Here is a 23,589-nt window from a genome sequence, read left to right on the forward strand (position 1 = left end):
TATTCCAGTACTATCTAGCTCTTATTTTTCTAGACATGTGTGAAAATTTACATACCTTCTCGAAGAATCTATGTAAGCAACGTAATGAAACTTGAAGTGAAGGTGAGCTGACAAACGCAGCACATCTCTGCTGATGATTCCTCTCAGCTGCACCAACCACATCCTTCTATCAATGTTTCAGCAAAACTGCGGTGGCCCTGCAGCAGAGCTCAGTGGGTCCGAGGGCTGGTTCCCGCAAGACTGCTAGAGCTAAGGGGGTCTCCTGGGCTGCGGGTGACGAGACCGGAACCGAGGTGCAGCAGCTCTGCCATCAGTCGGGGGTGATCATCACCCCTCATCATGAGCATAGGGCAGCTTCTATGTACTGATACCTCAGAATTTATAAAGCCAAAACTCACAACACCATGGCTTCCCTGGTGATAAACAATCTGCCTGCCAATGCAGGAGACCTGGGTTGGGAAGATCCCCTGAAGGAAGAAATGGCAACCCGCTCCAGTATCCTTGCCTGGGAAATCCCACGGACAGAGGAGCCTGGCATGTTACAGCCCATGGGGTGACGAAGAGTCAGACACTACTTAGCAACTACACAACAACATGACACCAAGTACAAGTCTAAGAAGAACAAAGATTAAACCATCACTAAAGTGAAGATGGAAGTGTACTAGGCCTACTTTATGGACAGCTCATACCACCGATCTCCCTTAATTCAGTCAGAAAAGGAAAGGCGATTTCAGGACAGCCTGCATCTCTGGGTTACACAGTACTCGAGCCCACACTGTATCTGACTTAATAATACTACACAGTATCTTACACAGGGTGGAAGAAGCCTCCTAGGAAACACCTTAACAAAAGCAAATATAACATCATCTTCCTAAACTTTTGATCAAGGACACGAAAATATACATTCAAATTCTATCACTGTTAACAGTTTAAAATTTTTTTCATCTCTAAAACTTTCTTCTCAGGGAAAGACTCTATGGACCACAAACTACACACGGTCCACTTAGCCAACAAGAAAGTCTCAGTGGTGGGACTTCCCTGCTGGTCTGTGCTCCCAATGCAGGAGGCCTGGCTTCGTGCCCTGGTCAGGGCAGTAGATCCCACACGCCACAATAAAGAGTTTGCATGGTGCAAGTAAAGATCCCACGTGTTGTAACGAAGACTGAAGATCCTACAATTAAGACCTGTGCAGCCAAATAATATATATATTTTTAAATGTCATGGAAGCAAAGCAGTTAGCGCCCACTACTTTTAATCAGAAAAGTCACATATGGTCTGATGGTTGAATTTTAAGTGTACCAATTCTGGTCTCTGAAGTAGCAGTGCCGATACTGGAAACACAGCTTTCTTCCGGGTCTCCCATCTCCTCCACACGAGTTAACTGAGAACCTACTCTATGCCAAGCACTGCTTTGGGTTGGCCAGGGCTCAGCAGTGAATAGTCGAGATGTGCCTGCCACGAGGAATGTTCTGGTGAGGAGAGACAGGACACGAGAAAAACATCACCACTGTGGTGAGAGAGCATTTCAGCCTCTGGCAGCAGCCACCCTCATACCCCCAGTCTGGCTGATCCTGCGCCCAGAGCCCCATCTTTTTCTAGGTGCCGCAGTCAGATCATGAGCAGCTGGGGTCTTGTACCCAAATGTAGGACTTTATTACCACTGGTTTCACAGGATCCATTTTCTTTTTTAAAAATGGAGTATCATTCAGCCTTTAAAAAAAATTTTTTTAAAAAACAAATTTGTGGCTGTGCTGGGTCTTTGTCGCTGCGCAGGCTTTTCTTTAGTTGTGGTTGGGGCTTCTCATTGCAGTGGCTTCTCCTGTTGCATTGGCAGGCAAATTCTTAACCACTGGAAGGCCTGGATCCCTGTTCTTTGATTCTCCCACCATTCCAACCGGCTCAGAGCATCTGCATCCTGTTTCTCCCATCCAACAGACTAGCTGTCTCTCCACGCTCTCTGTTCCCTGGGATTCTTTGAGGTCTTAAGCACCCAGTAACAGTACTCAGGCCGGGGCCACAGACAGAGTCGGGAGGCACCCTGGACTTATGAGCAGTCCAACCACTTGTTGAATCCACTTAATTGTCCCTGTCCACGTGCCCCTCTCTATTCTTGTCCCAGACACCACAGGGTGCCGGGTCACGTGCCTCACTCTCACCCCGCACACGACAGACCCAGGGCTCCTATCACAGAAGAAAACCTATCGACTCAACATGACTTCTGCTTACTGACCACACGCTGGCTCCGGGTAACTGCTGCTTAGCACTGAGTTTATTCTAACAGTTCCCTGACTTACCCTAGAAGGAGAATCTTTCCAAGCCCCACTTTCCCTTAGGATTTGAGGTCACAAAGACCAACACCTGCTAACTGTATAAACTGGGCGAATGAAGAAGAGGAGCCCAGCAGCGCTTGTCTTGGGTGGCTGTGAGTCAGGAGCTGCCCAACCATTTGTGAGTCTACTTAACTGTCCCAGGACAGTCCACGTGCCTGGGACTCCTGCCTTCACACAGGTGTGGCTGTGCAGAGCCCAGTGGGGTCCCAAGTTGCTGAAGGTAAAAGAGAGGGTGGGTGCTGGGGAGACGACTTGAGGCCAGGTTACAGGGGCCTGTGCGCAGTGCTGCAGAGTCAGCTTCAACCAGCAGGTGGAGCAGAAGAGCCTGAGGTTGCAAGTGTTCACTGGCAATCAGGTCTAGTGGTTCCAGAGTGACAGAGTTTCTTTCTTTTTGGGGTCTGGGGGCTGGGGAGGGGAGTGCCGCACTGGATCTTCATTGCTGTACGTGGGCTTTCCTCTAGTTGCAGAGAGCAGGTGCATGGGCTCTGTTGCCCCACAGCATGTGGGATCTTCCTGGTGAGTGAGTGAGTGAGTGAAGTCGCTCAGTTGTGCCCGACTCATTGCGACCCCATGGACTGTAGCCTACCAGGCTTCTCCGTCCATGGGATTCTCCAGGCAAGAATACTGGAGTGGGTTACCATTTCCTTCTCCAGGGGATCTTCCCGACCCAGGGATCGAACCCGGGTCTCCCGCATTGGAAGCAGATGCTTTAACCTCTGAGCCACCAGGGAAGCCTTCCTGGACATTCCTGGACCAGGGATCAAACCTGTGTCCCTTACATTGGCAGGCAGATTCTTAACCACTGAACCATCAGGGAAGTTCCTATTCTTTCCATCTTAGAACAGAAAGTTACTGCAACCTGCTCTGCTTGCCTTTTTTTTTTTTTTCTGCTTGCTTTTTAACTATTTAATTTCTGGCTGTGCGGGGTCTTCTTTGCTGTGCACGGGCTTTCTCTAGTCATGCGCAGGCTTCTTGTTGCAGTGACTGCCTTCTGTTGTTGCAGAGCACGGGCTCTAGGCACATGGGCTTCAGTGGTTGTGGCACACAGGCCTAGCCACCCCAGTGCATGAGATCTTTCCCAACCAGGGATCAAATCTGTGTCCCCTGCAGTGGAAGGCAGATTCTTAACCACTGGACCTGCTCTGCTTTTTACCAACTAAAATCAAGTGAGAGTAAATTATAAGGGTCAAAAAAAAATCCAGGAATAAGATTATTTAAAAATTAGAAATAAGCATTTTAATATTTATATTTCAGATGTACCTCTCTTCCTGACAAAATTAAAGTGAATGGCATTTTAAAAACCAGTTATATCTGAGTATGTATAGTTACCAATCTGGATGTTGGCAATTGATTCAGTCTGACGATCGCAGAGTGGACTCACACCCAAATGATACTTTTTTTCTATATCTCCTAGAAATTTAAAAAAGAGAAAGAGAATTCTTTATGTGGACTATACCTTATTGGTTAAAAATATAATTAAAGTCTTCATCTTACCTGTAAATTCCTTAGGAAAAATGTAACATACTTAATCCTCATGAGAGGACGCCTTCTAAATTAGTTCTTTTTTAAATTTTAAGTTATTCACACATAGAAAAGGTTGCCAAGCTGATAACCTATTTCAAATGGAGAGGGTGGAAAACTTAACTAGATGTTATCCCAGGATTGTAATTCTGTCACAGCATTTTAGTTTAAAACTTAAGATTTCTAAAAGGAAGACGCATGGAATGAAGATCTTTATCTTTCTGGCTTTAATTCACAAAATATGTCCTATGGCCATACCCTTCACACGGGACAAGGATGGAGCAAGGGCGGGACAATCTTTCTGTACAGCAAAACTCCCAACTTGCTCTATGTCTATTCATAAATGCACACACATCAGATCATTTCAAAAGACAACTGCTGATTTTTTCAAAACAGGTCCCCAAATTGTGCATTACTGGTTCTATATCCATCTATTGTGAACCGCCACTAAAACTATCAGGCACCTACTGCTAGACTCTACAGCTGTCTAGCAGTTATTTTGTCTAAGTTACTTTAATTGTCTAAGTTATTTTATTCATATGATGCCAAAAAATGAAATGGACAGGTGATCACTCAACACTCAACACTGTAACTTGCCTTGATGGAAGAATTCCTCTGTTACTTTTTCACTCCACTGCTTGCTTAATTCCCAGGTCCGACACGGGTTACAAATATCGGCACACTTCAAAGCCATCTAGCAAGCAAAATATTGAAACTATCTTAAGAAAAAAAGTAAAATTTCAAATGTACCAAGTTTAAATATACTCTAATAGCGGGGAAAAGAACACCTTAAAAAAGAAAATGTTGCAACAGGACATCTGTTATCCTTTACACTGAGTTTGGGGCTTTCCTGGTGGCTCAGATGGTAAAGAATCTGCCTCCAATGCAGCAGATGCGAGTCTGCAGCAGACTCGATCCCTGGGTCAGGAAGATCCCCTGGAGAAGGAAATGGCAACCACTCCAGTGTTCTTGCCTGGAGAATCCCATGGACAGAGGAAGTCTGATGGGCTCCTCTGTCCATGGGGATGAAAAAAGTTGGGGTACGACTGAGCGACTTTCATTTTCACACTGAGTTTATGATACTGTTAGTTACAGCAATTATTTTATAGAGGTGCTGAAAGCCTGCTAACCAAACTGAACATGCTTGATAATTCCAGACAGCTAACACAGAACTATATTAATCAGAAAGCTACAAACCAATCAGTCATTTCTCATTTTTCATGTGTGAGAACTTGTTAAAATAAAATGCTGTTTGGGACTTCCCTGGCCATCCAGTGGTTAAGACTCTGTGCATCCAATGCAGGGGGCACAGGTTCAATTCCTGGTCAGGGAACTAAGATCCTGTGTGCTATGTGGCACAGCCAAAAAACGAAACAACAAAAAAAAGCTGCTACTGTTGACTGGTACCGCATCTTGTAAACACTGTTTTACTGTTAGAAATCTCAAGTGTGAAAAAGACAAAAGTGATGGCCCTTTCCTGTGTAGCCTTGTGTGACACTTTGCAGACCACAGCTTGCTCTCAAGATTTAACCACTCAGAGAACTACATGAGAACATTTCATTTTTATTCTAACGATCTGCCCTAGAAATAGAATTTTTCCAGGCCACATTTTACCTGTAAGACCAAGTGCCTATGCCTGGCATCTTCCAGATGTAGATCGCCCTTGTCCAGATGGGCCCGAAACAAGGACAAGTATTCATTCTGGCGGCTGATGTCTGTGGCCAGTATCAGAGCGCCTATCTGAGCCTCCATCTGTTGTCTGGAAGTAGAGAAACAGACAGAGAAACACAAGGATTTCAGTTGAATAGCTACTTCTTAATTATTTTTCCCTTAATCTTAATACGCAGAAAGCTTTACTGAGCTCTAAGATATTCTGCCATTCAACTTTTAACCTACTGAAAAATATGGGTTTTAAGGAATGCATTTTTAAAAACCTACTACAATGGTCAATCCAAGACCTAGAGAGCTTGTAGGAAAATACCACTTGGCAAACACTCCGAAAGGAAGGTCTTAAGGTGGAATTATATGCCTTAAAAAAAATAAGTGATGTACAATTGACATGTTGCTTGAGAAAATTTTTTGCTGTGATGTAGGGAAAAACTCTGGATTCTTTGTTGGGTGCCTGAGATGCAGGATGAGGGTCAGATGGAGGAGGAACGGACTATTTGATGACTGACTCCTGCAGACATGAGAAAATATGTCTGAGTAAACGCTAATGAAGCTCCACCAAGCGATGTAATACAGTTTAGATTCAATTATATTTTCAGAGCCAAATTCAAGAATCAATTATCTGTAAGACTGTTCAAATTTTCTGGAAGGGAAAATGTAATATGTTAATACAGATAACAAATATATCATCTAAAAAGCTTTCTCAAGTCAAATAGGAAGAATGTTCAAAAATTCCTTTTGTTTCAATGGGCCATCGCCAATGTTTTCTTTGTATAATGATCAGTAAAGAGCTGATCATTATAGATTAAAAAGCTCACAATATCGAATATTAAATAAAACCCTAAAGAAAGAAGACATAAAAGGACACAATTGTGTAGTATTCCTGATTTTCAGTTTTTATTTGAAATAAATATGAGAATTCAACAGGATTAACATCAAATGCAACACATGATAAAAAGGGAATAATAAAGCAAACAATTTAATCCATCTTATTCAAGAAAAAGAGCATTTATATATACTAACACCAGTTAGTATATGGTGGTTTAAATAGTTTTTATATATTTGTACGACGACAAGAAACAATTTTACTTACCAGAAGTATTGTCAAACTCCAAATGGTAGCCATGAATACAGACTTAAAAATTTTTTTTAAAGTCCACCTTTTTTCTTATGATCATTACCAAAAACTGTTGTTTTATAAAGTTCTTTTAAATTGAGAAAGGGAAAGAAAAAGGAAAGAGCAGTGACGGTAACTTAAACCTTGTCATCCTAACGCATTTTTATGTTCCCCTTTCTCTAGAATTAGGCAGTTGATACCCACTGACATCGTTTCCCCAGGTCACCTTCTCGGGATGAGACACCATTAAAAGCTTTTGCTGGTGGACCAATGACGAGATTCTGTTGACAATACCCCCGTATCGGGCTCCTTTAAGTTAGTGCTCTTTGTTAGCTTTTCAAATGGTGTGTGTGTGCGCGTGTGCGCGCACGCTTAGTTGTTCAGTCATTCAGTCGTGTCCGACTCTTTGAGAGCCTATGGACTATAGCCCCTGAGGCTCCTCTGTCTGTGGAATTCTTCAGGCAAGAATACTAGAGTGGGTTGCCATTTCCTCCTACAGGGGACCTTCCTGACCCAGGGATCAAACCTGTGTCTCCTGCATTGGCAGGTGGGTTCTTTGCCACTGAGCCACCTGGGAAGTCCCACTCAGATGGTCTGCTTGACATCAAATGACACTGATGTCTAAAAAAAAAATACTAGGTTTTCCATTCTTTCTCTTCATTATTTTTCCTAAAACAGATTTTAATGAATCGATTTATTATACAGATTGTTTACTTTCTATCCAATTTACCTTTACATTAAGGTTTTATTCAAGAGTATAAAATGGAAATATGTAATTCTATTTACATAAATAAGTGGTAAACATGACTGAGCCACTGTGTATCCAGAGTGCATTTTGTAGTATCTGTGGATTGATCCTTCATAAAAATTCACTGAAAAAAAAAATGCTACTATTTCAGAATAGGTGTAAATGACTAAAATTTTGATACAAATTTGTAAAATAAGATAACCTACCCCCCAACTGGGGCCTCCTTGGTGGCTCAGATAGTAAAGAATCCACCTGCAATGTGGGATACCTGGGTTCAATCCCTGGATCAGGAAGATCCCCTAGAGAAGGGAATGGCTACCCACTCCAGTATTCTTGCCTGGACAATCCCATGGACAGAGGAGCCTGGTGGGCTACAGTCCATGGGATTGCAAAGAGTTGGACACAGCTAAGCGACTTTCATTTTCACCCCCAAATTGTGGAATACCTGAATATAACAACATAATCTTAAAAACTTTAAATAATTGTTTTTCCAACTTAATATCCACAGTTCATAAATAATTAATTTTGTCTTAACCTACCTGCTTTCTAATGGCATATGTGAGAATAAACCAGATTCTCTCAATAACCCCACTGCAGATCTCCAGTGGTGATTTTCCAGAACTGAGGTATTCTACCAAAAAAACAAAACAAAACAAAACAAAAAGGGCAGATCTGAATCAGCAAAGGGTAAGTCTTTTTCTGAACATAAAGCAATATTTCTAAGTAATATCAAGCTGGTTAAAATTCTAACATTCACTGAGAACCAATTTACTTTTACTCCTTTAAAACGTGACCCATTTTCTAGAATACAAGAATATTAAACTTTGAGGAAGAGCTTGCACTCACCTTGTATAAAGTTGCCAGGTAATGGTTAGTTTTAATGAGGAAAGGTTGATTAACACCTGGATGATCCAGATCATGAGTGGCAGCTGCAATTAAGCTCAGCAAGACGTCCCAAGGAGTTACAGAGTTGGCAAGCTAGACGGTGGCGAGGAATAACTGATTACAGACGTGTCTGCAACGAACTGTACCATGACAACAGCTGTTCTAAATCAGCCTTGAATGAGACTCTCCACGGTCTCCTCCCCTCGTGTTTCTCTGACCGTTCGTCCAGGCCAAGGCGTGCCTGCCACGTGCTGTCCACTCATGCCCCTGGCGGGAGGCGTGGTATGATGCAGTCCCTTGCCCGTGGGGAGGTCGTGGACCCGGCTCACCCTTACACGGCTTCATTTGAAACAAGCGTAACTAAGATGACAGCTAAAGTATAAACCATCTTTTTGAGTATGTTCATGGTGAAAAGTGTTTAAAATAAGGATGATCAGGGCTACACTGGCAAAAAGTGTTTCACGTCACCACTGCCAGACGTGCACGGGTTAAGACGGCCTCTGCATCCGTATTCGCCCGCACACTCTCCCCTCCTGTGCCCGGCATCGCTCCGCAGCCCTGGCTTCCGGCTGGGCGTGGCCAGTGGGAGGGTGAGGCCCCCACAGCCTGTGGACCAGGTTTACCCCCGCACCGGCTCAGGTCCCCTGGAATGCAGCACTTAGTTCCATCGGTCCACTTCCCTGGCTGTGTGGTGGTGAAGTACCAATTTCTCCCACAAGACTGTCAAAGAGAAACTTTAGGCTTGGCCCAGAGGTTTGTTTTTTTTTCCCCCTGAGTATTTTTTTACAGTTTAATTTAAAAATTGGGGCAGCTGGGTGTACATGCATAAAACGTATCCATTTTTATCACTGTATATGAATGATGCCACAATAAAATTGGTTTTTTAATTGGGGTATTTTCACATATTCCACGATCTCTTGAAAAACCAGAAGAGTGGCACCCACGTGGCTGTATTCTTGGAGTTGGCATCAACTGGCACAAACTGGCCCTGTCAGCCTGCTTCCCTCCCAACATCTAGCTGGAACTAAGACCCCAGAGGAGAGGAGTCTAGAAGCAGGCCTAAGGGAGGGCGGATGTAATTTTACCAGCTCTAGAACAGGAAACGTCCATGAGCAAACATGGCTTCCATTACATCTATGGCTGATGACCCCCAACTCTGACTTCTCTGTTTTACTGCAGACTCCTATCCACCTCTTCACTAGATCCCTCCACTTGGATATGGCAGGGACACGCATAACCACACACATCCACAATGGAGCTCACCATCTCCCCGGGCCTCTCCCCTCTTCTACCTTCTCTCCCTCTCAGCAATTCCCTCAGCTGCTCAGGGCGGTATCCACCCATCCCTCTTCCTACTTCACCCCCAACAAAGGCATCCAGACACCACATCCTCCTCATTCTGATTTCCAAAGACCTCACCAACTGCCCACCTCTCTCCTGCCCCACGGCTACAGAAACGGCCCCTCACGGGCAGCAGCTGGGTTGCTGGTCTTGTCTGCTTTGTTCTCCCTCCACAGCCAGGACAGTTCTGTAATTTCTCCCACTTCAGTCTCACAGCTCCCTATTCATCACTGGACATGACACCAATGCCATCCCTGTCCTCATGGAGCTCAGTGTAATCGCCAGATGACTCGCGTGGAGAAGCTGGATGGCTTGGCCCTCGCTTGGGCTTTTGCAGCCTTGCTCTCGACAATCACCTCGATTCTCTAGCTTAAAGTGTGATTAAAAATACAGCCACATTTGCAAACTTGATCCTGCTACATCTCATTCCTGAGAAGGAAGCTTCTGAGTCTGATTAAATCACCAACTTAGGGCTTCCCAGGTGGCTCAGTGGTTAAAAAAAAAAAATCCGCCTGCCAATGCAGGAGAGGTGGGTTCAATCCCTGGGTGGGAAGATCCCCTGGAGGAAGAACTGGCAACCCACTCCAGTATTCCTGCCTGGAGAATTCCATGGACAGAGGAGCCTGGTGGGCTACAGCTCATGGGGTCACAAAGAGGCAGACATGACTGAGAGAGTAAACAACAACAAAATCACTAACTTAAGGAAGTGCTTGAAATTAAATCAAGAGAGTTTGCTCAGGGCTCTGGCTGACTGTAAACGCCGGCACCTTACCTTAGGTTCTTTTAGGTAACAGTGCATGGCCTGAGTAACGTCGGCAGCGTGGACTGCATTGTGGTAAGGGTTCTGACTGTGGTAATCTTCTTGAATCATCACTGCATCAAAGGAAAAAAGACCCCCAATTTAATTGCAAACAGGAGGCACTTACAAGTGCAAAAATTGCAACAATTATGTATTTCCCACTTACCCTACTCACGTGGCTATCAGCTAACTGTTCAATTCAGAGAGATGATAACCACTCCAGAACTCACATGACCACCACTGTGACTAACTCGTTTGAAACTTTTAAAACGAGAAGGTATTCATGTCAAATTTGTAAAATTATTTTTTTTCTTCTTCTCTTTTAAAATGTCAATCTCATTGTGCCAAACTCCTTTGACTGTTGTTTACTTTAAAAAGAATTTTAGTTAAGTAAAAGGAGTACAATTCATTCAATAAATACGTATTGTGCTAGATGCTGTTACAGGAACGATGAATCCGTTAGAGAACAAACATCTCTGATGCAATACGAGTACAGACATTGGGGAATGTGTGTGGATTCCAGGATGCTTTATCAGTGAGGTGAGTTTTGGATCTGGAATTAGTTTTTTAGGAGTGCGGGAAGGATGACCTGTTCATCTGCCTCCTCTGCTCAGCGTCAGTTACGTTAACCATGAAAAAGCAGACGAGACCGAGGGGTCCAGCCAAACCTGCCACCATCAAACCTGCACCACGGCCCCAGCAGCCCTGCACTCGGCCCAGTGGTGCCCGGTACCGTGAGCCAACCCCAAAGTGGTACACTAGGACACACAGGTGAGGGGCGAAGAGCACTGGAACTTTCCACTGACTCTGATTCCATCCTTTAAAATAGCTTTTTAAATACTCTCGTTAATATCTACGTTTGTATGTGCTTGTATAATTTATGTATTAGTACATATTACAGACATACAATTTATAAATAAATATGCATTAGCAGTCTTTCAAAAAGTCCTCGATATCTTCTCTTAGTTAGCTACTTAAGAGGAAAGAAAATATTCTCTTCTTCCTTAAAAAAATAAGAAAGAATCCTTATGCTAATTTTCTTCTAACACATTTATTTAGTGAATGACCCCAATTTGTTTCCTGGCAGAGTGCTCTTAAATATCACTCTGTACATTAAAACATAGTCAAAATAATCCTTGGAGGTTGCTGTCAAGAGATTTCAGGGATCAGGAAAAGAGAAGATCCAAGTGCCACGTACCTAATCATTTAAGGGTTTAATCTTCAAGAAGTGAGGAAAGGACAGAAGTTGTGTTGTCTTTGTGAGAAAGTTGTGGCTGACATGGGAGACTGTGGGTAAAGGGGCTCCAGCTCACCAGGCCCCTGGTGCCCCCACCCATGGCACTGGGCCCTCACAGCTCCCCACCCAGGGGTGCAGTCCCCCCTGTGACCAGCTCCGGCAATAGGGTTGTGGTGGATGGGAAGGTGCCAGCGTCCAGCCTGAGCTCTGGACACACCAGCGGTCTCCTAAAAACTGGCCACCGCACTTTGAACAAGCTCGGCTCATTGTAAAATAATAATTAAAAAAAAAAAAATTATTTTATTTATCTTGCTGCACTGGATCTTAGCTGCAGCATGCGGGATCTAGTTCCCTGACCAGGGATCAAACCCAGGCTTCCTGCATTGGGCACACTGAGTCTTAGCCACTGGACCCCCAGGGAAGTTCCTGTTTTTTGTTTTTAATGTGACTCTGTGACGGTGCCAAACTCCTCTGCCTCCCTTTAATTTAACAGTAGACCACGTAGAGCTGAGCTGGGTCAGGCCCAGTGCCCCTGGGAAGGGCCCAGCCAAGGCCCGTGAAGCTGCCATGCGGCTCATCCAGTGTCCCGGGCAGGGACACGAACAAGCTCAGCCAGACCAGCAGCAGCCCACAGACTCAGGGCTCCGCACACATGTGTTGCTTCAAAACACTAACTTTGGGGCGGTTAGTTTTAAAGCCATAGCTGATATAACTGAGAGAAAAGGTAACAAGTTCCCGTATAAATATTACTCTTAAATGTAAGGTTAGAATCACTTACCTAAAAATCTACGAAGTTTCATCATATCTAAATGGAAGTACTCAATTAATCCATGGAGACTAAATAAATGAAAGGTTAAACTTACTAGACTATTTCCTAAAAAGAAAGGAGAGGAGACATTAGTAGGAATACAAGATATTAATAACATAACTGCACTGTGCTTCCAAATAAGGGTTTGAATATACAACATAAAGAGTACCAAGTCCTACTTGTTGTCCATCTAAAATTTACATCTTATCTTCCCAGTTTTGAATTTTAAATATCACATCTTTTTTTCCATTCTAAGAAAAAACTTTTTTTTGGTTTTATTTTTCAAAAACCAAACAAATGGATGATAAATAATTAGAATTGATAGAAAACTTCGAAAATTATCCACACTGAGTAAGTTTAATTCAATTTCCCAAAGCACTTAAAACCTCCTTGCAACCATCCCCCTAACTGAGCAGGTGTGTCCCAGAGCAAAGCGTCTTGACTACAAATGCTGTATTATTTAACAATTAAATAGACTCTATATTTAAAGGTGTGTAAGCTCATATATTACTGCCAGCGTTCAGACAATAACATAACACATGATTCTGTATTCTCAAAAGAAATCTATGATTCTTACAAACATATAAAGACACAACTAGTTCTAAATGAAAATGTGTAGTAATAATATTTACAAATAATGATAAAGGACTACTGGGCTAACCTAATCCAAGCTGCCTGAATAGCTGTTGAGAAGCCCATGGCTGAGGAAAAAAAGCAAATTAACTGGAACAATGTTTGCATGAGCAACACGGGAAAGGATGTGGCTGCCAAGAGAGCCCTCTTAAACACCACCTCACTTATCGTCTTCAAACAGAAAGAAAAAAAACCCATTTCAAATCTTCTACCTTTAAGAAGTGAAAACTTAAAAAATGTATTCAAATTTTGGTAACACTCTACTGGTGCAAATATGAGCCCATGTGGTCTAGAATCAGGTGAAGAAGTGGGCTATGGTCCTATTTTTACTGCTGTAACAACCAATTTTTCTTGGGACAGATACATTGATGTTTCAGAACATATAATAAAAAAAAAAAAAATCTGAGTTTTAAAAAATGAGCAAAGGATCTGAATTAATGGTTTTCCAAATAAGACATACAAGTGGCCAATAGGTAAATGAAAAGCTGTTCACTGATCACCAGGGAAACGCAAATTAAAACCACAACAAGGGATTACCTCACACTTGTCAGAATGGCTATGATCAAAAAGATAAGCGATAACAAGTGCTGGCAAGGGTGTGAAGAAAAGGGAACCCTTTGGTGAACTGTTGGTGGGGTTCTTAAGCTGGTGTAGTCACTATGGAAAACAATGGAGGTTCCTTAAAAAATTTAAACTAGAACTACCATATGATTGAGCAATTCTACTTTGGGGTAAATATCTGAAGGAAATGGAATCACTATCTCAAAAAGATATCTGTACCCCATCTTCACTAGCTTATTTACAATAGCCAAGACATGGCATCAACCTAAGGGCCCACAGATGCATGACTGGATAAAGAAACTGTGATATGTATGCAATGGGCTATTACTCAGGCATAAGAAGCAGGAAATCTTGCCTCATGTGACAAACGGAGGGAGTTTGAGGAACTGTGCTAAGTGAAAGAGAAAGATAAATGCCGTATGATCTCACCTCTACATGGAATCTAAACCCAAACGACAAAGTCCTGAGCTCACAGATACAGAGAACAGATCGGTGGTTGCCAGAGGTGAGGGTGTGGGGAGATGGACAAAGTGTACTGCATACTTGAATGCTGCTAAGATACCAGATCTTAAAAATTCTCATCATAATACAAAGATGTAACTTCTATATGTGGTGACTAGACCCATGTGGTGATTATTTTTCAGTGTATACGAACAGTAAATCACTACGTTGTATACTTCAAGCTAATATGTCAGTTACACTTCAATTAAAAAAAAAGGATGTATATTCATTCTCTATATTCAGGTAATCATAGGTTCTCCCCAAAACTGTTTCCCAAACCTAATGAAATAAATGACTGATCTCTAGGGTCTAGAGTGAGTTTTAAGGAAGCTGCAATCCAATGGTAAAATACTCTCATCTGGAATTCAGGCAAACGGCAGTAAGAAAGGTATGCTAACGTCTTCCCTCCAAGAACCTCAGAGGAATCTGACAAGAACCAATCTGTCAAAGTGTACCACCCATACTACAATGAAAACCTGCATCCAACATTTTTTTCTTATTTTCAGTTCACAAGATACCAACTGACTTAATACCAGTGAGTAAGAATACAAGTCAATGAAATTTATTATTTCAAAGCAAGTGATGCTTAGTTGATACGTTACAACAAGAAACAGGCACTGAAGAAATTCTTTTATATGAAAATGGAAACAAACGCTTTCTTGGAAAAGAAAATTTGTAACTTAGAGAAAAGTTACCCTATATAAAGACATACCAAAGGACAGGCCTGCCTACGGCGTTATGGCTCTCAACAGGTTTCCGGACGGGACTCTACATGTAAGGACTGGGCTCCGGCGACAACACGGGTCCAGCAACGAGGGCCCTCGTGTGCCAGGTGACCTTCAGGGGTGACAAGCCCTTTCTTGGCATCTCATGTAACTTAACTCCTTCCTGCAAAAAGCAACATCTAATATCTTCCGTGTGTGTGTCTGTGTGTGTATGTTAGTCGCTCAGTCATGTCAGACTCTTTGCGACCCCATGGACTGTAGCTTGCCAGGCTCCTGTGTCCATGGGACTCTGCAGGCAAGAATAATAGAGTGAGTTGGCATTCCCTTCTCCAGCGGATCTTACTGACACAGGGATCCAACCTGGGTCTCTTGTATTGCTGGCAGATTCTTTATCATCTGAGCCACCAGAGAAGCCAAATATATCCTACTACCTTGCAGTGGACAAGCCAGGAGTAGTGGGACTCAGAGCTTCTTCCCTGTCCTCCTCACAGTATCACTTGAAAAATCACCACAGAAGAAACACAGGGCACACCAGCCCAATGAGCAAGAAGCGAAAACTTAGATACCAAGTACATGCATCATCCAGGATTCATTCCAGGCTAAGCAGCTTTGAAAGGAAAGCAGATCCAACTAAATAATGCAAGTTAAAAAGGAACTTTCTTCTGCCCACTTGTTTCCCAATAATATCTCTTCCTATATAAAATTCCTTAACTTTTGGGTGACTGTAGTGAACTGAATATGCATTAATAGGTCACCATCTGTAAAACAAGTGGGCAGCTAACCACAGATGGTTTCTACTAACCCCTAACAACTCTAAGAAGAAATCATTTGGCCACCTTTTCCACAAAAAAGGGGTGAGATGATTAAAGAAGAGCTGGTGTTAGTTGCTCAGTCGTGTCTGACTCTTTGCGACCCCATGAACTAGAACCCACCGGGCTCCTCTGTCCATGGGATTCTCCAGGCAAGAATACTGGAGTGGGTAGCCATTCCCTTCTCCAGGGGATCTTCCCAACCCAGGAGTCAAACCTGGGTCTCCTGCACTGCAGGTAGATTCTTTACTATCTGAGCTGCCAGGGAAGCCCACAGGCAAGCCAAGTGCTACCTAAGTTAACTCACGTGGACCAGTGACTAGAATTCTGCGCATCGTACACTGCCACCCTCAATCCACTTCCACCGCCACGCCCCTTGGCTGGCAAGATACATTCTTTTTAAAAATAAAATCTAGAGAAAAACAATCAACTATTTCTGTGAGTGACAAAGTGTCCAGGGGACTAAGAATAGGCTATGAGCTGTTAAGTGTTACGTGAGGTTAGACCTTGAAGGTGTTAAGGGGGGCATTGTATTATCTATATTTATCCTGAGATAAGGACTAAAGGAATATTTGTGTTGTGGTAGGAAAGGGGAGTTTCCCAGATCTGGAAGAAGCTGAGGCACCTATATTTTCAAAGAGGGAAGGAAGGCTGCATGGAGGGACAGCTGTGTAGACGCGATCAGAGTCCTTTCTAGGAGGACAGGCCTGAGTGGGGGCCTGGGAGGGGAAGAGACACTGGTCACCAGAGGGCAGAGAGAAAGAGAACAGGAAGAGAGAAGAAGAAAAACAGAAGGCGGGGAAGTGGGAGGGAGGCTCCGCCACTGAGGTGGCCTTTACTGTCCTCACACTTGTGCCTGGGATGGTCTAGTTTTTCTGTCGACAGATACAGACAGCTAGAACGTGATCACAGCGGTGTCCTCACTATGCCTGGCCCACACAGCTCAGAGGAATGACGATGTGATACTAAAAAGCTTCTTCGTTATTGTTCAGTCACTAAGTCGTGTCTGACTCTTTGTGACCCCGTGGACTGCAGCACACCAGGCTTCCCTGTCCTTCCCCATCTGTCCATTGTGTGGACCCAAGCTATTCTCAAGATGACTATAGTGTGGTTTCCATATTTGGCTTCCTTGTAAAAAGGAACTTTATTCCAAAGTAAAATTAGGGGGAAAAAAAGGTAGTTTCAAAGTATAGCAGGGAGCCACATACTTATTTCAACAGTGAGAACTTCCTCTCAGTGAACTTCCCACTCTGCTTCATTTATTTAAAAGGCAAAAGGGACAAAGTCTAGTTGGAATATATAGGTACCACCAACTTTTTACGTCAAAAATTTTATACAAAATGAAAAATGATTCCCAAAGGGAATTTGTTCCTGTGCCCAAAGACAATAAAGAAAAATGAACCTTGGCTCAGTTGGTAAAGAATCTGCCTGCAATGCAGGAGACCTGGCTTCAATCCCTGGGTTGGAATGATCCCCTGGAGGAGGGCATAGCTACCCACCATAGTATTCTGGCCTGGAGAATCCCCTGGACAGAGGAGCCTGGCGGGCTATAGTCCATGGGGCCGCAGAGTCGGACACGACTGAGCAGCTAACACTTTTTTCACTTTCAGCCAAAGCAAAACAGAACTCAGAAAGAGGTAAACAAATCAGAATCATCTTTATTTTTTTCCAACGTACTCAAACTTTCCATAGATAGTGATTAGCTCCAAGCTCTCCCCTACCCACCCCGCCAGAGAGAAGCAGTGTCAGAAGGGCCCGCTCTGCTGATCATAACACACCATCTCTCTAAAGTGTGCAGAGAAAGAGAGCCTGAGAACCAGAGTGAGAAGAAAAGCCATCTCTCAAAAGGGCGTCAATCTACCACACATCTCGGGCTATCAAAACTGGAATATAAGATTGGAGGATGTCACTGTACATGGCTACAGCACAAAAAAACCCAAAAAGGAAACATCAAGAACCATGAGATAATAATGTGTACGTTGGGTTATTAATAGCAAGAGAAAAGAAGAATAGAAGTGCATGCTCAATCGTGTCTGACTCTGCGACCCCATGGACTTGCAGCCCGCCAGGCTCCTCTGTCCATGGGATTCTCCAGGCAAGAATACTGGAGTGGGTTGCCATGCCCTCCTCCAGGGGATCTTCCTGATTCAGGGATTGAAACCACGTCTCTTGCCATCGGCAAGTGAATTCTTTACCAACTGAACCAGCTGAGAAGCCTCTTATTAACAGCAGTAGGTTTAATTAGAGATACCCAAGTGACTATGACAGGGATTACTTTTGATTACTACTAAGAGTGATAATCAAAAGTAAAATTTTAGATGGATGCTCTAGGCTTACAGATCAGTCACTGAAGAAGGAACAATATGATGCTCCCTCAGCCAGCAGAGGGCGCCCACACTCAATAAATGAAAGCAGTGGCAATCCCATCAATGCAGCAATCCTGAGAATACATGAGAGTAAGTCAAAGTCTTCACTTACCATTTGTTAGTCTATCAAATAGAAAGATATCAAAATTCCAATTTCCAACTTTTTCCAGCATACACTGAAATGAAAACCAAACATTCCTACTGTAATTTAATCTCAGTAACTTTCTCTGTCTTTTGTAGATAGTCCATAAGGAAGCTAACAAAAACAGAAAGTGGTCGACTTAAGAAATGCTAATGATCACTCTCCTTAGTCATGACCTTTCCAAACAACTCCAAAATATGTCCAAAGGGATAAACTCCATTTGAAAAACAATTAATGTTTTCTCAATTGATAAATGCAGAGGTAAGGCTGGTGTTCCTTTTGACTTATTCTTATGCTCTCATGAACTGTCAAGAATTCCAATACCCATCAGAGAAGTGTAGTTCACACACTGCACCGTCTAGAAACTAGATTTTAAAAATCTAATAAAAGTTGCAATAGTTGAATACTTGCTACATTCCAGATACTATTAAAAATGCTTTATTTTTGACACATTCTTACTATTCACACCAACACTATCATGTAGGCATTGTTTTCAACCCTCATTTACAGATGGGAAAAGAGGGAAAAAGTCATTAACTTGCTCAGTGAGAGTCACAGAGCTGGGTCTTAAGTTAGGTGATCAGACTCTGGAATCCAGGTACCAGACACCTGTAGTATATACTACACTTAAATTATTTGTTATTTTCTTCTTAAAACACATTCCCAATTTATTTATTAATATTCCTTAAATATCCTAATAGAATAGTCCATTGCATTTACTACATAATTTTTAGGTTGATGGTTATTTCAGCCAAGCAAATAAGCCCCACAACAACCCTAAAAATCAAACAGATACTTTTACACCATGTCTTTGTAACCTGAAAATTTCATGGACTTTATTTTCAAGAAAAAATCTGTATTTTGAACCCAAAGTTCACTGTCATATATTCATATATGGCTAAATCAGCATAAGCAATACTAGGTATTACCAGAAGAAGTGATAATAGTCCTAACAACCAATGACACACAGACCAATATTCTCATTTGAAAAAGCAGAACTTGTGAACTTTCTTAAATTTAAAGAAAGTATGAGTGCTTTTCCATTGATTTGTTTTATCAAACAGGGAAGTAAATGTTTTCACTTTAATGTAATCATAGAGTGGGTACCCTGGCCCCATCTACACAAACCTACATCTAACCCGTAGGTATTAAGTCAAAGAATACTTTTACAAATGTTAGAAATGTGAGATTATTAAAAAATCCTCATTTAGTAAAAAACCACCTCAGCCAATTTCCACCTTCATTAAGATATTTCTTTTAAACTATATGAAAAAAACAATGCTCACAATCACCAAATTTAAAAAAACATTTAAATCTTCCAAATATCTCACTTATACAAGAGATCATGAAAAGTGTGACTGAAAGTCATGAGACTTCCTGTGCTGAGTTTACTTTTAAACAACTGGAAGAGAGCAACCGAGTCCCTTCTTAACTATAGTATAGAGAAATTACATCGGGAAAACCATAATATTCTTTCCAGCCTTAGGATCCTTGTGACCTTACAGTTTAATGTTCCACTGATCTACTTGCTATTACAATAAATGTTGTAATGCTATAATACATGAAAACATTTTCATTATTTTAGTTCCTTGCTCTGTAATAACCTAATCATAAGATGAACAGCTGCTCTAAAGGGAAAACCTATAATAAAAATTGAGTTCAACTGATTTCACATACCAAAAAAAGGCTAGATAAAATCAGTATCATATGGGAGAAACAAGGTTTCATTAAACCTATGTAAGAATCAATGTTTTCTTGAAGAAAGCTATACACACCTTGGCTTGTCCATTATAATCATCATCTAAAATGTTCAGAGAATTTGAAACAGTAGTACCACGAAAAAAGCGTGAAGATCTAAGATACCGCTGGAAACTTAGTAACCGTCTGATATTCCTTGCAGACACAGAAACTTCAATTTCGGATTGAGCTGAAATGAAAGGAGTAAAAAGGTGAGTAGAGTAAGTCAAAACTGCACATAACCTATCAAGAGCACCTTCTAGTTACATACCAATATTTCTTAAAATTCATCAACTGTCATGCCACATTTCTAGGAAAGAAGAGGTACTTTATTTGATTTTCAATTAAACAGCTAAGAATGAAGGGGTAAATGACCAATTTTATCAGCATTTGGAAACATAATCAGGAGTGTGGTTGGATTAATCATCAGTTTTTTCTTTTTTTAAACTTCCAAGAATGATCACCTCTCCCTCTATTGCTTCAATACACTATAGAAACACTACGGAGCAGGAGGACAAAACCTAGTTCCAAATCATCCTTCACACTGAGAAACCAGGGCCCCAGTTACATATGTTATGAGACTTAGAACTCAAGCACCTCAAATCCTAACGAGGTGTCATTTCAAATTCCTTTATGATAACTTTAGAGGAAAAGGAGATAGAATGGAGAATAACGCAGTTTGGATACTGACATGTCTTCTTTCCATGAGTCTAACCATCATGTTTCCCTGCAGTGTGAGACAGAACCAAAGTTTCTGGGGCGCCAGACAAAATAACAGACTTTGGTTAAAAGCTATCTTGTAGGGAATGAAGTCTTCAAAGTCTAGAAACTAACTAAATTCAGCGAAATGTTCACAACATAAAACATGAAAATGAAGGCTAAGGATCAACAAGTCAGCATCTCTCATCTTAACTTCCATTAACTCTCCAAAGGTCGAGTGACAGGCAATCAAAGACTCTCTAGTGTGTGTCCCATCACTAACTCTTCTATCAACCGCTATTACCCAGAGTTATCTCAGCTATAAAATAACGGCAATGATATCTAATTCAAACAGTGTTGGATTAAATGAGATACTATATACACAGGTCAGATATATAACAGGTTTCAAAGAAATGGTGCCAGTGAAGATGGTGATAAAATTGATGTTTGATGCCACTGTTTAAGAGGTAGGTATGCCTCTCGGTAATTATTCCAAGTTCCAAACCTGTTCATGTTGCTCTAAATAAAAGTATTCATTGGCCTATCACCATTTCAAACTAAACTCCATCTCCTTATCCTCGATGAAAAGGCCTCATTTTCCAGGCGGTGGCTCTCTCCAGACTCGACTCCGGCGACACCTGCCCTGGGAAGCACACCTGGACAGCTACACGCACACCTGCCGTCTAGGAGAGATGGGGGCACCTCCTCTGGGTTCTCAAGGCCGCCTGGGCAGACCCCAGTCAGACCACTTCTGATATTGTACAAAATTACTTATTTCTCTGTCTACTTCAACAAATGATGACCTCCCATACAGGCACAAACTACTTTTTCATCTTTGTATTTCAGAGCCTAATAATAGTGCCATGTAGGGATGCATAACATACACTGAATGAATGAATGAATAACTGCATGTGTGTGCATATGCTAAGCTGCTTCAATCATGTCCAACTCTTTATGACCCTATGGACTGTAGCCCACCAAGCTCCTCTGTCCATGGGCTTCTCCAGGCAGCAATACCGGAGTGGGCTGCTATGCCCTCCTTGAGTAAGTGCATACTGTTTGTGAAATAACTGATGAGTTCTGAGGTTCCCATATACTCACGTAAGCCAGAAACAACACACAGTTATGTGGTTTTTTCATCTTCCATCTCAGTGAATCTAAAATAAAGAGTATCTAGAACAACTGTGGCGTTACCTTTTGATCTTTAGCAACATGACTTACATAAAAAGGATTGGAACCAAAGTGGAAACACTATTAAATATCAAGTGATTATGTTTGAACTAGAATTAGTATGTTTGAGGAATGAGGTTAGTTTAAGTTCAGAAAATGTTCCATGTGCTTAAAAAAAAGTATCTCATTTAGCCCTCTACAGTGTCAGAAAATGACTATTATTATCTTCCACTTTATACATGAAAACACTGAATCTACACGAGACTATATATAAGGTCACACAGTCAATACAGGGTGACAACTAGATTTTAAAACACAGATCTGCTTACAAATCCTGTGTCCACAGCATTACTCACAAATCTCTTATTTCAAATCTACCATATGGTTTATTGTTTTACCATATGGTTTAGCGACAGTTTATGATAAAATTCTGCATACACCATCATTCAAAATTGTCCTTATTTAGATGGAAGTATCTACAAAAATAAAGACATAGGGGGAAAAGCTAACATACAGAAATACAAGTATTTAATGTGACCCTTCTAACGTTATTCCTAGAAAAGACTGGGCCTGGAAGGGACAGAGTGGAATGACACGAACACACGGGGACCAGATGAGATCTAGTTAATACTAGTACTACCATCTCTGTATTTACAAGGCACTTTACAGTTTTACAAGAGTACATTCACATCTGTGATCCCGTTTAGTAATTACAGCAATCCTGTGAAGATGGCAAAGATTATCGTCTCCATTGTACAAATATAACCCCAGAAACCAATGTAGAAATGCTATATAATTAACGCATTAGAGCCAATACATTTAAGAAAGCTTCTAAAAAATGCTGTGAAAGACACATTCTATTGATTATGCAACAGTAATCTAAAAGAGTTCAAGATCATAAGCATGACTTCATGAGCATTCCCTTCTATTCAGTATCTTAAATTACACAGAGAAGGTAACAGTTTCATCACTGGCAATCACTTTGCATCCAGACACTGATAGAAGGATCACTGCTCCCAAATTACATGTCCAAACTAACCCATCCTTGAAGTAAACTTGAGAGTCTCTTTGGGAGGATAATTACATAAGGTCCAAACATTGAATGAGCCTCCTGTGAAGGGTTCAACCCACACTGTGCTGAGTGCACACAACAACACGCTAGGATCTGCACCATCAATGTAGACAGCGGCACCATCCAGGAGTCAGGGCTCTGAGACCACGGCTGGGCCTTTCCCTGCCTGTACTCCTATTTCCTAGGTGACTTCTCACAAGTCACAACTTCTTGATGTCTCACTTCCCTTAACTGGGGGGGGAAAAAAACCCAGAAAACTATCCATAATTCATGTCCTTATTTTCCCTACAGAGCCCTGAAGTTGGGACTCATTATCAAGAACTCTGTTTTGACCATATTGAGCATGAATATTAGATATTAGCTCAAGGGGAAAAGCTCACTCATCATAGGAGCCCAACGCCTTCCAGCAAGACTAGCCCCAGAAGTAACATTTACAACAGGGTAAGAAATAAGACCTTCACTTAATGACAGAAACAGCTTTAACAATTATGGATTATTTCACATACAATCTAAGAAAGGCCGGAGTAGCTGTCGAAACGAAATGGCAAATCATCCAGTGAAAAGAATTTTCTTTACCTAGTGGGCAAGGAGCCTATACCTAAGATTACATTCTAGAAAGAATAGAAAATTCCAAGAGACTTTGCAGAGATGGCAATGCAAACTACCTCAAAGCTTTGCCTGAGGCTTAATATAGGACCAGATTGGGAGAAGGAGTGGTAT

The 23,589-nt window shown here is 41.9% G+C and overlaps 1 protein-coding gene across 7 annotated transcripts in view; it reads right to left on the reverse strand.

The window, feature by feature from the left end:
* Positions 1–23,589, reverse strand: part of PDE7A (phosphodiesterase 7A) — a 113,026-nt gene that overhangs the window by 9,236 nt on the left and 80,201 nt on the right. For 5 of the 7 annotated variants that reach the window (XR_009740831.1, XR_009740832.1, XR_009740830.1 and 2 more), the window contains exons 4-12: positions 19,967–20,118; positions 18,162–18,225; positions 12,425–12,520; positions 10,383–10,483; positions 8,231–8,362; positions 7,924–8,015; positions 5,466–5,610; positions 4,449–4,545; positions 3,660–3,740 (exon numbers count right to left, since the gene is read on the reverse strand). Coding sequence is in view for 3 of the 7 variants with exons in the window: in XM_061438875.1 (XP_061294859.1) it covers positions 3,660–3,740; positions 4,449–4,545; positions 5,466–5,610; positions 7,924–8,015; positions 8,231–8,362; positions 10,383–10,483; positions 12,425–12,520; positions 18,162–18,225; positions 19,967–20,118 (960 nt within the window). In the remaining 4 variants the exon portion in view is untranslated. Of the gene's footprint in view, positions 1–55; positions 1,470–3,659; positions 3,741–3,783; positions 3,944–4,448; positions 4,546–5,465; positions 5,611–7,923; positions 8,016–8,230; positions 8,363–10,382; positions 10,484–12,424; positions 12,521–18,161; positions 18,226–19,966; positions 20,119–23,589 lie in introns of those variants that run through there. The other 2 variants (XR_009740833.1, XM_061438877.1) reach the window with 2 other exon arrangements.

This window comes from Bos javanicus, chromosome 14 (genome assembly GCF_032452875.1).
Source record: "Bos javanicus breed banteng chromosome 14, ARS-OSU_banteng_1.0, whole genome shotgun sequence".
Lineage (NCBI taxonomy): Eukaryota > Metazoa > Chordata > Mammalia > Artiodactyla > Bovidae > Bos > Bos javanicus.